Genomic DNA, 14,122 nt, shown 5'->3' on the forward strand with positions numbered 1-14,122 from the left:
GTTAACAATAGTAACATTCCTCAAAATATTTTGAATGAATGAATATTGTTACTAACAATACAAGACACATTAAAGACTTATTAGTCTGGTAGGGATATTATAGTGAAGAACTGAGAATCCTACTCTTAAAAAAAATATCAGATAGCCATGCATGGTGACACATTCCTGTAATCCCCACAATTCAGTAGACTGAAGCAGGAGAATCACAAGTTTGAGGTCAGACTCAGCAATTTAGCAAGACACTAAGCAACTTAGCAAGACCCTGTCTCAAAATAAAAAGGGCTGGGATTTAATACCCCTGGGTTCAAGCCTCAGTAACCAAAAAAAAAAAGAGAAGCAAATGCTGTGCAGAGAATTAAATTAGTATCATGTGATGAAGGATAACTGTAGATATTTTGGATTGGAGAAGACCTTGCTGAGCAAGTGCCTATTAAGCTGAGACCTAAAGGTAGGGACCATTCACACTGAGCAATGGGAAGACCTTCTCAAGCTTGTCTTTTTTAGGCACCATGAAAATGTCCAGTGTGGCTACAGCAAAATAGGACAGTATTATCAGGTAACCTCTGAGACTTAGGCAAGAGTCAGACCACATAAATCTTTGTAGTCAAGGTAAAGAGTTTAGAGTTTATTTTAAGTTCAATGGGAAAAACAATCAAACTATGTTGGGCTGCTGTAAGGAGAATACATTGTAGGAAGAGAAAGAGTGGAAATGGAGAGAGCAGTTAGGAGATTGTTGCATTAGAAGTATGAGACCAGAATAGTAATACAGTTTTTCAGGGCCTGATTTCCTATATTATTGACAAAATTGGACTATATGTTTGACTCTTAACATTCAGGCTACCAAACCAAAAAGTGACATAAAATGCAATAAGTAAATAAATAAATACTACCATTTATCAAAGCTTTATTATATTCTAAACATACTGTCAAGTACTTTACATTAGAAATATTGAATAGTTTCAAAATCCACATTTTCTATTTAAGAGATCTCTCATATCTTCTTTTAAAGGAAGGCATGTAAGGGCTATGGTGCACACCTGTAATTCCATTTATTTGGGAGGTTGAGACAGGAGGATCTCAAGTTTGAGGCCAGTTTGGTCAACTTGGCAAGACCCTGTCTCAAAATAAAATTTAGGAAAAGGGATGTGGCTAGTGATGTAGCTCCGTGGCAAAGTGCTTACCTAGCATGTGCAAGAACCCAGGTTCCATCCCCAGCACCTCAATAAAAAAAAATACAAATAAAAATAGCCAGGCTTGGTGGTACACAAATATAATCCCAGTGACTTGGGAGACTTGAGGCAGGAGAATCACAAGTTTGAAGTTTCAGGTACTTAGCAAGACCCTCCCTCAAAATGCAGAATTAAAAGGGCCAGGACTGGGAATTCAGTGCTAAAGTAGCCCTGAATTCAATCCCCAGTACCACAAAAAAAAAAAAAAAAAACGACGACGACTATTTCATGAGGTAGATATTAATCTCACTTCATAAATAGGAAACTAAAGCTTAAAGAAAGTTTCCTAAATTTATATGACAGAGCCAGGATTGAGCCAAAAGTCTATAACTCTTATCTACTATACTCATGGCACATTGAAAAATATTTGCAAATTAAAGAATACATAAAAAAGAAACTAAAAATTGACCATAGTTTGGTTGCTATTAGTTACTGTTAAAAATTTAGGTATGGCCGGTATGGTGGTGCATGCCTATAATCTCAGCAGTTTGGGAGGCTGAGGCAGGAGGATTGCAAGTTCCAAGCCAGCCTCAGCAAAAGTAGCTCAGTGAGATCCTGTCTCTAAATAAAATACAAAAAAAGGCTGGGGATGTGGCTCAGTGGTTGAGTGCTCCTGAGTTCAATTCCTGGTACCAAAAAAAAAAAAAAAAAATTTAGGTATGTTTTCTTGTAATCTTTGCTGTTGTTGTTGTTTTTGTGGTGCTGGGAATTGAACCCAGGGCCTTGTGCATGCAAGGCAGGCCTTCTACCAGCTGAGCTATACCCCCATCCCTTTCTTGTAGTATTTGTAAAAATAATTATGGAAGCAAGTGTTCTATTTTAAAAGATTTAGAAAAGAGAAAAGTAAAAAAGAGGAAACAAAAATCCATAATTCTGGAAGCTAGTGATAAACACTTCAGTATTTTAGTACATTTCTTTTTTCTTTCTTTTTTTTTTAAGAGAGAGTGAGAGACAGACAGAGAGAGAGAGAGAGAGAGAATTTTTTTTAATATTTATTTTTTAGTTTTCGGCGGACACAACATCTTTGTTTGTATGTGGTGCTGAGGATCGAACCCGGGCCGCACGCATGCCAGGCGAGCACGCTACCGCTTGAGCCACATCCCCAGCCCCAGTACATTTCTTCATAAGCTTTTTTTAATGCTTTTTATTGTTTATGCTTTTCCTTTACATATTTTTTTCTTGACAATACTGGAATCTTATATATGTGAAGTTTTGTATACTTCATAATACATTGGTTAGGTGTTTCTTGTTAAAATTCTTTGAAAGTATAATTTTTTTCTGGCTGCTTAAAATACCATTTCATAGCTTTACCATCATTAATCATTCCACAACTATTGGATATTTAGAATTATTTTACTTATAAAACTGTGATGAATATAAATATTTGTGTCAGGAATGCAGGGAAACAGTCCATTGCTGGTGGTGATTTTCATTGATACAATTCTTCAGGTGTTAAACAATTTGAAAATGATATGTCCTTTTTAGTAGTTCAGTTTTGTAGGAATCTCTCCAATGGACCCCAAACTTTTTAATTATATTCCATGCTTTGAACTGTCTTTTCCTTAGGATCTAAACGCTCTTCCCACAGCAATGCTTATTTTTATGGCTTCTTCAAGAACAAGCGAATAGTTTTGTTTGACACTCTACTAGAAGAGTACTCTGTACTAAACAAAGACATCCAGGAGGAGTCTGGCATGGAACCCCGCAATGATGGAGAAGGGGACAGTGAAGAAATAAAAGCTAAAGTTAAAGTGAGTTCTTATTTTCCTAAGAGACTGTGCCTTAGTTTGTATACACAGTGCCTTGACAACTCAAAATGACACCAGTTTCTATGCAGTGAGTGTTGGATTCAAGGAGACTACCAAATAAAAAAATACTATGGCTTTGAATGAATGAATATTGTTACTAACAATACAAGACACATTAGTTCTGATATTTGGGAGAGATTACTACTATAATTATATGCTAACTACCTTGCAGGCTTTTACAGATCATAAATATATGTATATGGCTTCTTCTTCAAGAACATCAAATAGTTTTCTTTGACACTCTACTATTTACAATTAAAGAATTTCCACAGGGAAGATAAAGAGAAGGTAAACATCTAATTTTTAGGTTCATTGAGACAGCGGTTATAGGCTTTGGCACCCCAGAGACAATTTGAGTCCTGTTTCTGCTTTTAGTAGATGTGTGTCCTTGATTACATTACATAATTTAGCCAGTTTCATTGTTTAACATGTATTTATGAAACGTGTACTGTGTGCTAAAGTTATTTTGCTTCTCATTAGGAGTACAAAAGCAAAGAGGCAGACTTTCAAAAGCTTATAATCTAAAGGGGATATGGTCACATAAGCACACCACAGTGTTGTGTTGCTACTGGGGAGCTTGGATTCTAGGGAACAAAAGAGAAAAACATTTCTTAAATCTGACCTGAGAAAGTTGCTTCTGGATCTTTTTCCTCAATGAGGTCCCCTGATGCTGACTCATAAAATTTACCAACACTAAAGGAGGAAAAGGGACAATGATAAGAAGTAATACAAATTTCATCAGAAGCAGTCCCAAGTATTTTGATGTGTAATTGAATGTGCCCCTGGCTTTGGTGTCATTACAGAGATGATTTTAGATCCCTATTTCCTTACCAACTGTGTAACTCTGGGCAAGTAAGTTAATACCTCTGAGTCTGATTTCTTAACCGAAAGATCAGCAGGATTTTTCTCAACCTTGGCACTACTGACATTTTGTGACAGATAATTTTTTTTTTTTTTTTGTGGAAGGTATCATATGCATTGTAGGACATTCAACAACATCAATGGCCTCTCCCCATAGGCTAGTGACCTCATGTCCCCCCAAGTTATAAAAACGTCTCTGAATAATCACCAAATATCCCTGGGGTTGGAGTCAGGATGCAAGATCCTGTGGTTGGGACATACTGAACTAAAGATACTTAACTTTTAGGGTTGTAATTATGTGAAAAAGCTGTACTCATATGGCGTGGTGGCGCATTTTAGGAGGCTGAGGATCATGAGTTCAAAGCCAGACTCAGTGAATTAGCGATGCGCAGTTCAGTGTGACCTTGACTCTAAATAAATACAAAATAGGGCTGGGAATGTGACTCAGTGGTCGAGTGCCCCTGAGTTTAATCCCCAGTACACCCCCCCCCCCGAAAAAAAAAAAAGTAAGATTGGTATACATTTTTACTACCAAAAAATATTATCATTTGAGCATCTGCTTTGACCCTAAATCGGTGACCTAGTAGCCAGGTATAATGATGCACACCTGTAATTCCAGTGATTTGGGAGACAGGAGGATCTCAGGTTCAACCTGCCTGGGCAACTTCTCAAGACCCTGTATCAAAGTAAAATAGTAAAATTAAGTGCTGGCTTGTAGCTTAAAGGTAGAACACTCTTGGGTTCAATCCTTAATACTGCAAAAAAAAAAAGGACAAGACTTAGTTAAGTGCCTAGTCTGTTATAAATATGTAGATGAAACAAAATTCTGTGAAAGGATTAGATAGCATTGTTAGAGGGTTAATACCTTTGATTATGTTTGTTTTTTAGGATATTAGAATAAAAGCCACTTTGGTCTGACCTAGTATCATATGATTTTAAGCAGAGAAGAGATCTTCAGGTCATTTTATGAGTAGGAAAATTGAAATCCAGAAAGGGTACTCAGTAACAACACTAAAGAATCATGCAGGTTCAGGGCTGAGGCTATAGCTCAGTGGCAGAGTGCTTTCCTAGCATGTGTGAGACACTGGGTTCGATCCTTAGCACCACATAAAAATAAATAAAACAAAGGTATTCTGTTCATCTACAACTATAAATAAAAAAGAGAGAGAGAAGAATCATGCATGTCCAGCATATCAGTTGCTTAAGAGGCATCCACATGCAGGGGATGATTACATCATACTTAAACCTAGACATTAGCTAGTGTTCAGTGATCATAAGCAGTGCAATGAAAAAACAGACCTTTATTTTATGTATTTATTTGTGGTACTGGGAATTGAACCCAGGGGCACTTTACCACCAAGTTACATCCCTGGCCTTTTTTTTTTTCCTTTCTCTTTTAAGACGGGATTTTTCTAAGTTGCAGAGGCTGGCCTCAAACTTGAAATCCTCCTGTCTCAGCCTCCTGAGTCACTGGGATTTCAGGCATGCACCACCATACCCAGCCTATTAGACCTTTAATGTCTGGAGGCACAGTTTTATTTGCTGTGGGGTTGTTTGAAGTGTGTTGAATGGAATTTGACTTCTTTTGCTGGCTTCTTGAAGAGGCTGCTTTATTTCACTGATTTAACTGTAAATGTTTTAACATCTGTCCTCAAGTTACTTGACAATATACATTAGATATAGTCTCACCCTAATTATAACAGGGGAGAGAAATAGACTATAAGGCAGTGTGTGATAAATATCATGAATGGCTGAAAGAGTGTGACTTTTAGATAGCCAGGTAAGAATGCAAATTCCAGTGGTCAAACAGGTTTCTGAGAAAGAGGATATGTGAAGGAGACCGAATTTTAATTTGGGGATGGGGCTTTTCAAGGTAAGGAGCAAAGAAAGCTGTAGAGATAAAACACCTAACTGCTGTTCTGAAACTAATGATTAATGGATTTGTGTAGATGGAGATAGAAAGGTAGACCAAGACTAGTTTATAGAATGGTCAATACATCAAGTGGTTGTTTCCTGTGACCTGGAAAGTATAGATTGATTTGGGTAGAAGCCAATGCTTGTTTTAGGAAGATTAAAATTTGGTGGTAGCACATAAGAGAAAGCAAAGATTTCTTTCTTTCAGAGGCAGGGAGACTTTTAGGGCCTACTGCATCAGGATAAGCATGAAATAATAAGGTTCTACGCTAGAATTCAAAGTCAGAAAAAGTGCAAGAATCATAATAAAGGATGGATTTAAAGTACTTGTGATTGATATTAGGGGAGTGAAAAGGGTCAAAAATTGACTCGATCATTAACTATATTGCTTTCCATTGTGAGTAACACTGATGAGATGGTTTTAGGAAGTTTACTAATAATATAAATTTGAATAGTTATGTATTTATTAATGTACACAAGGAAGAGATGAAATTAGCATGTCGAGATCATAATTTCATGTATATTACTGCTAAGTTTTATAAAGGAAATTGGTTTAAGGAGAGATTAAGTAAATAGGTGGAGAATACACAAATGTGGCAAAAGTTTAGGAAACTGATTTATTCAGCACCTGCTACTTATGGCCTACTGTGTACAGGGGATACAATATGGACAATCCCCTTCCTATGTGGAAAGGGATACAATGACAGTTTTAAACCTGAATGATTAGAGAAGATAAAGGTTTTGTTTTTGTTTTTGTTTTTGGTGTGTGTGTGTGTGTGTGTGTGTGTGTGTGAGAGAGAGAGAGAGAGAGAGAGAGAGAGAGTGATTGATTGATTGATTCTTGGAATGGAAGCCAGCACTTCACACATGCTAGGCAAATACTCCATCACCGAACTACATCCCCAGCCCAAGCATTTTATTTTTAACAGAAGTTTTAAAGAAAACTAATGTTATCTAAAATATTTCCTTTTAGAGATAATTTCTATTAACATTTTGATAAATGCCTACATTTTAAGAGATATCTATGAAACTTACTCTCTGGAATTTTACCTTTCACAAGACAAATGGAATAATTGGAACAATGTGTCTCAAGAAAGCAAGTGCTAGGGTTATGTTGAAGTCCCAGCTGATAAATGTAATAAAAAGGACACATACTCCAGAGAGGTAGGCTTTATCCAGTAAGATGTTTTCATTTCTCAGCCTCCTTTTCTTCATTTCTACAGCGAAGATAATACTTGCCTTCTTACCCAGCTTAGTGTTGCCTCAAATGAGGCAGCATATGAGTTTTATAAAAAGGAAAGTACTATGGAAAAATAAAAAATGGGTCATACTTATTTCTGTTCTTTTATGTAAATTAGTATAGGAAGAAAAGATAATCCAGTTCTGTCTGAGAATCTACCACAAATCAGGTCTCTTTTCTTTGGAAAGTGATCCTTGTTTAAAGCTCATTTCATTCCATATCAGCATAGCTTTGAATGTGACTCCCACACTGTTCTAAATAGCTTTTAAAATCTAATATCAGACCAAGAGACAACTGCCTAATGGAAAACTATCTAATAGATAATTGGTTGTTTTGTAAAAGAACTCAAAATTCACACTGGAAAGCAGTTGACTGGTATGAACAGAAACCTAAGGACCATGTTACCTGGTGATTGAACCTAAGGACACTTTAACACTGAGCTATACATCCCCAGACCTTTTTTGTTTGTTTGTTTGTTCTGGGGAGAGTACTGGAAATTGAATCCAGAGGTGCTGAGTTAACCACTGAGCTTAACCATTGAGCCACATCCCCAGCCCTTGTTATTTTTTTGAGATATATGCTCACTAGGTTGCTTAGGGCCTCCTTAAGTGGCCTTGAACTTGCAATCCTCCTGCCTCAGCCTTCAAAGTCATTATTAGGCTTTATAAACATTATACTTCATCATTTATATGCTCTATCATTTGTTTTTTAGTTCAGTAATAATTTCCAAACATTTACATATGTGCCACTAAAATTGTTTATTTTTTCTGACTGATGCACGATGAATAATTTACTTTTGACTTCATATTTTGTGTAAAAGTTGAAAACATAGCCAGGCAAGGTGGTACATGCCTATAATCCCAGCAACTCAGGAAGTTGAGGCAGAAGGATCACAAGTTTAAAGTCAGCCTCAGCAAAAAGCAATTCAGTGAGACACTGTCTCTAAATAAAAAACAAAATAGGGCTGGGAATGTGACTCAGTGGTCAAGTGCCTCTAAGTTCAATCTCCCAAAAAAGTCGAAAATACAAGCCTCTGGCATCAGACTACTTGGCTTCAAATCCCAAATTTTCCACTTTTTGGCTATACAGTTATAATCAAAATAGTTATTTTCTCTGGCTAGATTTTTTTTTTTTTTCATCTGTGGGATATAAGTGGGAATAACAAGAGTACGTATCTTGTATAGTGGTTGTGATATATAAGATAAGTATGCAGTACACAGGCCTGGTATATGGTTACTGTTTAATAAATGTTAGTAACTTTTGTTTTTATTTTTAAAAATCTTATATATGTGCTAAAAAAAGATAAATGTATGTGTGTGTATGCACATACATACAGACGTGATTGTCTTTTTATATAATATTGATTTGCGAAGTTACATGAAATTAAGAGAAGCAGAGCTTCAATAAATTTTTTTCATAAATTTTAATATTAGTTTTACCTTATTAAAATAATGCAAGGTTATTGCTTAAAATTTCAAAACACAAAAAAAGCTTATGAAATTTAGCAGTTTTATGTTCCTTCCTTTCCTGTGTGCCTCCACCGCCAAGTCCCCTCTCTCATAGGTTTCAGTTTTAGTTGCTGCTTTAGACATTTATTTGCACATTTCTTTTTTTCCTTTTCTTTCTTTTTTTCTTTTGTAACCTACCATACCACTGAGCTACATCCCCAGCCCTTTTCATTTTGAGGCACGGTCTTGCTAAATTGCTCAGTCTGGCCTCAATCTTGTGATCCTCCTGCCTCAGCCTTCCAAATAGCTATAATTGCTGGTGTGCACCCCACTGTACCAGGCTTCATTTACCCATTTCTATGTCTGAGTGATATATGTATGTTATTGACTGTTGTCACTATTGACTTTCTATTATGATAAATGAGGATTTATCTCTCTTGTCCTAACATCTATTTTGCCTTCCCCCAATTCTTCCAATATAATTATTACAATTCTAGTTTTTATCAATATTCAGTATTTACATTATTGTACCTATGCAATTATTATTCACTACTGAGCATACCTAACCTTTTTTCCATCCTGGTTAATAATTAACTTTTATATGTGCTTAAATTTTTTGTATCTTTTGTTTAATTGTTCTCATAGCTTCCAGTGTTTCTCAGAATAATTTTCTCCAAGGTTAGTTGCATCCAGTTTTACTTTTAGTTACCCTCATCCCTCAAAACACCCTAAGAGAGATCTCTGTGCCATTTCTTCTCTGAAGTCCTGTTGTACATCTCTGTGTTAGACTCCCTTGGTCATCCTTGTTTCTAGGTTGGAACCCGTGTTGATTTATTTTCTTCTCTTGGTGCCTACATCCTATACCAGTTTGATTTCATGAAAAAGCTGATGATGGAAGTCCTCACAGACTGTCTTTTGAGTCACCTGGTTCAAATCAGGTTGGAGTACCCTCTGTGTCTGCTATCTAGTCATCATTCTGGTATTGTTCTTTCTTTCACTTCTTTTCTGTGCTGATCTCCTGTGTTCTCTAATGCCTGGCTTTGTGTACTTGACTCCCTCATTTTGGTAGAGACAGGTTGCATAGTACGTAAAGTTTTTGGATTTGTGCCTCGAATGGCTTCATTTTTTTGTCATACTTGCTTGCTGCTTTAACTGGATTATACATTTCTACATTGGAAATACTTTTCCTTCAGGATTGTGAAGGCATTGTTCCATTGCCTGCTTGATTCCAGCATTGCTGATTCATTATCTAAAGCCACTCTATTACTGATCCTGAGTATGTCACTTGCATCTTCTTCCTCTATTGTTGGACCCTTTCTGTTGATTTTGTTTTATTTATTTATTTTTTATTTTAAATATGGAACGCTTCATGAATTTGCGTGTCATCCTTGCGCAGGGGCCATGCTAATCTTCTTGGTATCGTTCCAATTTTAGTATATGTGCTGCCAAAGTGAGCACTTTTTGTTGATTTTAATCCATCATGTTGGGTATATGCATTGCCCCTCTTTAACCTGGAAATCAAGATCTTTGGTTCTAGCAATTTCCTGGAATTATTTTGTTGATTTCTTTTCCTCCTTTTTTCTGTTCTCTCTTTTCAGAGCTCCTGTTATTTGAGTGAATTTTCCTGTCTTTTCTTTCTTGTTTTCTATTTCTTAATCTCTTTGTTGTACTTTTTGGGTGATTTCTTATCTTCCAATCTTTCTTTTAAGCTTTGATTTGTAAGAATTTCCCATTGTTTTAGCATTCTCTGTTTTTTCCCCTGGGAGCAGTATCTTATCTTTTTAAACTTTCTCTTTACATAAATTCTGTTTATTCCTTTTTTTTTTCCCCCTGGATTTGATCTTCCCTCTTAACAGCCTACCTCATTTATCTGCTTGATTTTGGTTATATGCTTCTTAGTTAGAAAATTAGACTAAAAACCAGATTGTAATTTCTGTCCCTGTAGGTGATGCTTATCATTTTTGAGCTTCTCTATAAGGTGTCCTGAGTGAAATTTGGTGGGCAAATACTGGTGTTCAAATTGTTAGTTCTGTTCTGTGGGATGATTAGAATTCACAGTAGATATTCTTCAGTCTTTTGTCTGGAGGATCTGTGCTGGGAGCTGAGTGTGCAGAGAGGACTGGGGTGAGAGAAGGAGTCCTCAGTGTTCTGCCTGCATAATAGTAGATGAACAGACACATGGCATGTTGCTAGTGTACCTGACCCTCAGCTATTTTGAACTGCAATTGAAAGGGTCTCTTCTTTTGCCCTTTCTAGAAAGATTAAACTTTTAGGCTTCTACCCTGATGAAGGAGAAGCACTTGCCTATTGATACGGAGTTGGAGAGGGAATCTGGAGCTTTACTCATTTCTCAAAAGTCTCTTACCAAGACTTCTTGCCAGCTCCTCTTCCCCCCAGTTCCAGAGGTACCTGGTGCTGTTTTTCCCCAAGACTTTTTTGAAGATTCAGCAGTGTAAATCAGAATTGGTTCTCCATTTTTTCCACTGCTGGCTTATGAGTCAGCTTTCTTTGGTCCCCTTAGTCAGTTATCATTTGTCCATCTGTTTTCCTGCCTTCTAAATATTGTTGCTGTTTTCCGTTTCAACCCCACCACACACACCACCACCTGGTTTTATATCTTTTTAAAACTAAAAATTTTTTAAATTAAAAAAAAAAAAATCACCTGCTGGGCACAGTGGTTGACCTGTAATCCCAGCAGCTCAGGAGGGTGAAGCAGGAGGACTATGAATGAGTTCAAAGCCAGCCTCAGCAAAAAGTGGGGTGCTAAGCAACTCAGTGCGACCCTGTCTCTAAATAAAATTCAAAAAAAGGGCTAGGGATGTGGCTCAGTGGTTGAGTACCCCTGAGTTTAATCCCTAGTACCAAAAAAAAAAAAAAAAAAAAAAAAAAGAAAGAACTACTGCTAATATTTTGCTGTACTTTGTTTCCTGATTTCTTCAACCAATACACCATTTTCACGTCAGAACATAATCTTTGAAAATATTTCTAATTTATATATATATGTCTGTTATTTAATTGTATTTGTCTTGAGCAATTTCTCATGTCAGAATGTAAACTTTGAAAACAATTTCAAATGGGATTATCATTAGCTGTCATGACTATTATGACTTACTTAAATATTGTCTTACTGATAAAGATTTATTTTTCCAGTTTTTCTCTCCCCTAATCTAAATTACTGTAGATTAAGTAAAATTAGAGAATATCTGTTTTGTTTGGATTCTATCTTCAGTGCTTAACCCAGTGTCTCACTAGAGCAGTGATTCAGGGAATATTTTGTTAAGCAAATGAACTGTTTTGCACAGAAGTCTGATTGTTTGTTTCTTTCAGTGCTGGGGATAACCCAGGGCCTTGTGAATGCTAGGCAAGTGCTGTACTACTGAACTGCATCTCAGGCTCCTGCCTGTTTCCACTGTGTTTAGTTTTTTTTTTTTTTTTTTTTTTTTTTGGAGATGGTACCTTTATTTTATTTATTTATTTTTATGTGGTGCTGAAGATTGAACCCAAAGCCTTGCACATGCTAGGTGAGCATTCTACTGCTGAGCTACAACCCCAGCCCCTGGTTTGGGTTTTTTATTTGTTTGCACTGCGAATTTAATCCAGGAGCATTTTACCACTGAGCTACATTCCCAGCCCTTTTTTTATTTTTTATTTTTGCGACAGGTTATTGCTAAGTTTCTTAGGACCTCACTAAGTTACTGAGGCTGGCCTTGAACTTGAGATTCTCCTCTCAGTGTTCCCAGTCTCTGGGATAACAGGTGTGTGCCACTCCGTCCCTGATTGTTTCTTTAAGTGAGACTCTATGAAGGAAGATTACTGGATTAAAAGGTTCAAACGTTTTGAAGGTTGTTTATAATTTATTATCTTTTTATTTTTTGATTCAGAATAAGAAACAAGGATGTAAAAATGAGGAGGTGCTTGCTGTACTAGGCCATGAATTGGGGCATTGGAAGTTGGGACACACAGTCAAAAATATCATTATTAGCCAGGTAAGTTTGGAGTGACAATGTTTTTTTATAGTATAAGAGTCAAGAGGTCAAGGCATAAGAAGTCATATAGTAGAACGAGTAAGACAGACTTCATAGCCAGGATCCCTGGCTTTCCATCAAAGCTCCTAGATTTAACTACCTGTGTGGCCTCAGGCAATTTCCTTAACTTCTCTCTACCTCCATGCCTTCATTGAATGATAATACTTCATAGAACTGGTTAAGAATTAAATGTATATATGTATAAAGAGCATGGAATAGTACCTGAAACATGGTAAGTATTTATAAATACGTATTGTTGTCACCATCATTATCACCTCCAGAATTGCTCAGATTTAAGAGCTGTAAAAATGAGAAGAAGCAAATCTAGATAAGTTGGACATTAAGATGCTTTTTTAAAAATACCTTTATTTTATTTATTTTTATGTGATTCTGAGGATTGAATCCAGTGCCTAACACCTGCTAGGCAAGCACTCTACCACTGAGCTACAACTCCAGCCCCCAAAATGCTTTTTATAAAACTTTTTCTCATGTTAAAGTAATTTGTATTCATTGAAAATTATAGAAAAAGTAAAAAGAAGAAAACAATTTCAACAGCGTTTCTCCTCTGAATATTAATACCTTTAAACCAATAAACAGGTTCTCAAGTCCTGGGTAAAATAGTACTAAACCTCCTTTCCTGGTTTTGAGCATCTATAGCCTTAATGTCTTAAGTGGGTCTCTACCTTTCTGAAAGGTTACCCAGTTCTGGAGGATGAATTATATGGAAAGACTTGAGCCCCTGGGGACACATTCCTATTGCTGTTTGTTTTTAAGTAATAAAATGAGTTCTTGTAGCTTGAAGCCATGTTAAATGGATACATGGCAATGAGTAAGAAATTAAATAAATCCAAACCTAAGTTCAAAGTAAGTATTCGGTCTAATAAGGAAAATCACTACCCCTTCCATGAATCAGGAGAGTGTCCAGTGGAATCAGTTTACCACAGGAGGTAGGCTGGTCCCTGAGGTGTGGTACCTTGTCAGTGCTGGTGCCAATTTCATCTTCCAACAGATAGGGTACCTGGCAGGAGCCAGTGGGGGAAGATCTGTGTTGTTGACTAGTGTATTGACTCCTTTTCTCTCTTGAGCTCCTTGATCAAGTCCTAGAATGGCTTGAAGAAGTTGGGGCTGACTTCCATAGAGAAGGTTTCTGCTCTTGACCATCAACAGCCTCCCTACCTCTGGGACTCTTTGTTGAACATTCATATAAAGTCAAAATTTCATAGTCTGGGCTAATTTTGGAAGTTTTCAATATACCTTTTCCCCAAATCTCTTTGTTAACTGTTTTCTAATTTTGTTCCAAATCCCTGATCATCCAGCCAAACCATTATTTGCCCACTACCAATTAGTGTGTGTGTGTGTGTGTGTATCTCCTCAGTTCAGGTCCTGAATTAGATTGCCTGGACAGTGAGATATACTACTTAAAAGTTCCCCTCACTGAGAAATTTCCCTTTGCTACTTCTTTTCAAGACCACCCACCCTGAGAGACACTGCGATGCCACAGCAGTCCACTTTGTGCTGGTACCAGTATATTGTATCGTTATTTGTACAGTAGGCTCCAGTTTTTTTCTTCCTTCTAAATTAAATGATATAAGGGAAC

At 36.7% G+C, this 14,122-nt stretch overlaps 1 protein-coding gene and 1 non-coding gene across 2 annotated transcripts in view; one reads left to right on the plus strand and one right to left on the minus strand.

Moving 5' to 3' along the window:
* Positions 1 to 14,122, plus strand: part of Zmpste24 (zinc metallopeptidase STE24) — a 41,782-nt gene that overhangs the window by 22,020 nt on the left and 5,640 nt on the right. The window contains exons 7-8 of the mRNA XM_027937280.2: positions 2,796 to 2,980; positions 12,382 to 12,486. Of these exons, the coding sequence (XP_027793081.1) occupies positions 2,796 to 2,980; positions 12,382 to 12,486 (290 nt within the window). The remainder of the gene's footprint in view (positions 1 to 2,795; positions 2,981 to 12,381; positions 12,487 to 14,122) is intronic.
* On the minus strand, positions 9,852 to 9,958 carry LOC114094541 (U6 spliceosomal RNA). The gene has a single exon (XR_003583053.2). It is a non-coding gene; the product is annotated as a U6 spliceosomal RNA (small nuclear RNA).

The sequence above is a fragment of the Marmota flaviventris genome, chromosome 10 (genome assembly GCF_047511675.1).
Source record: "Marmota flaviventris isolate mMarFla1 chromosome 10, mMarFla1.hap1, whole genome shotgun sequence".
NCBI lineage: Eukaryota > Metazoa > Chordata > Mammalia > Rodentia > Sciuridae > Marmota > Marmota flaviventris.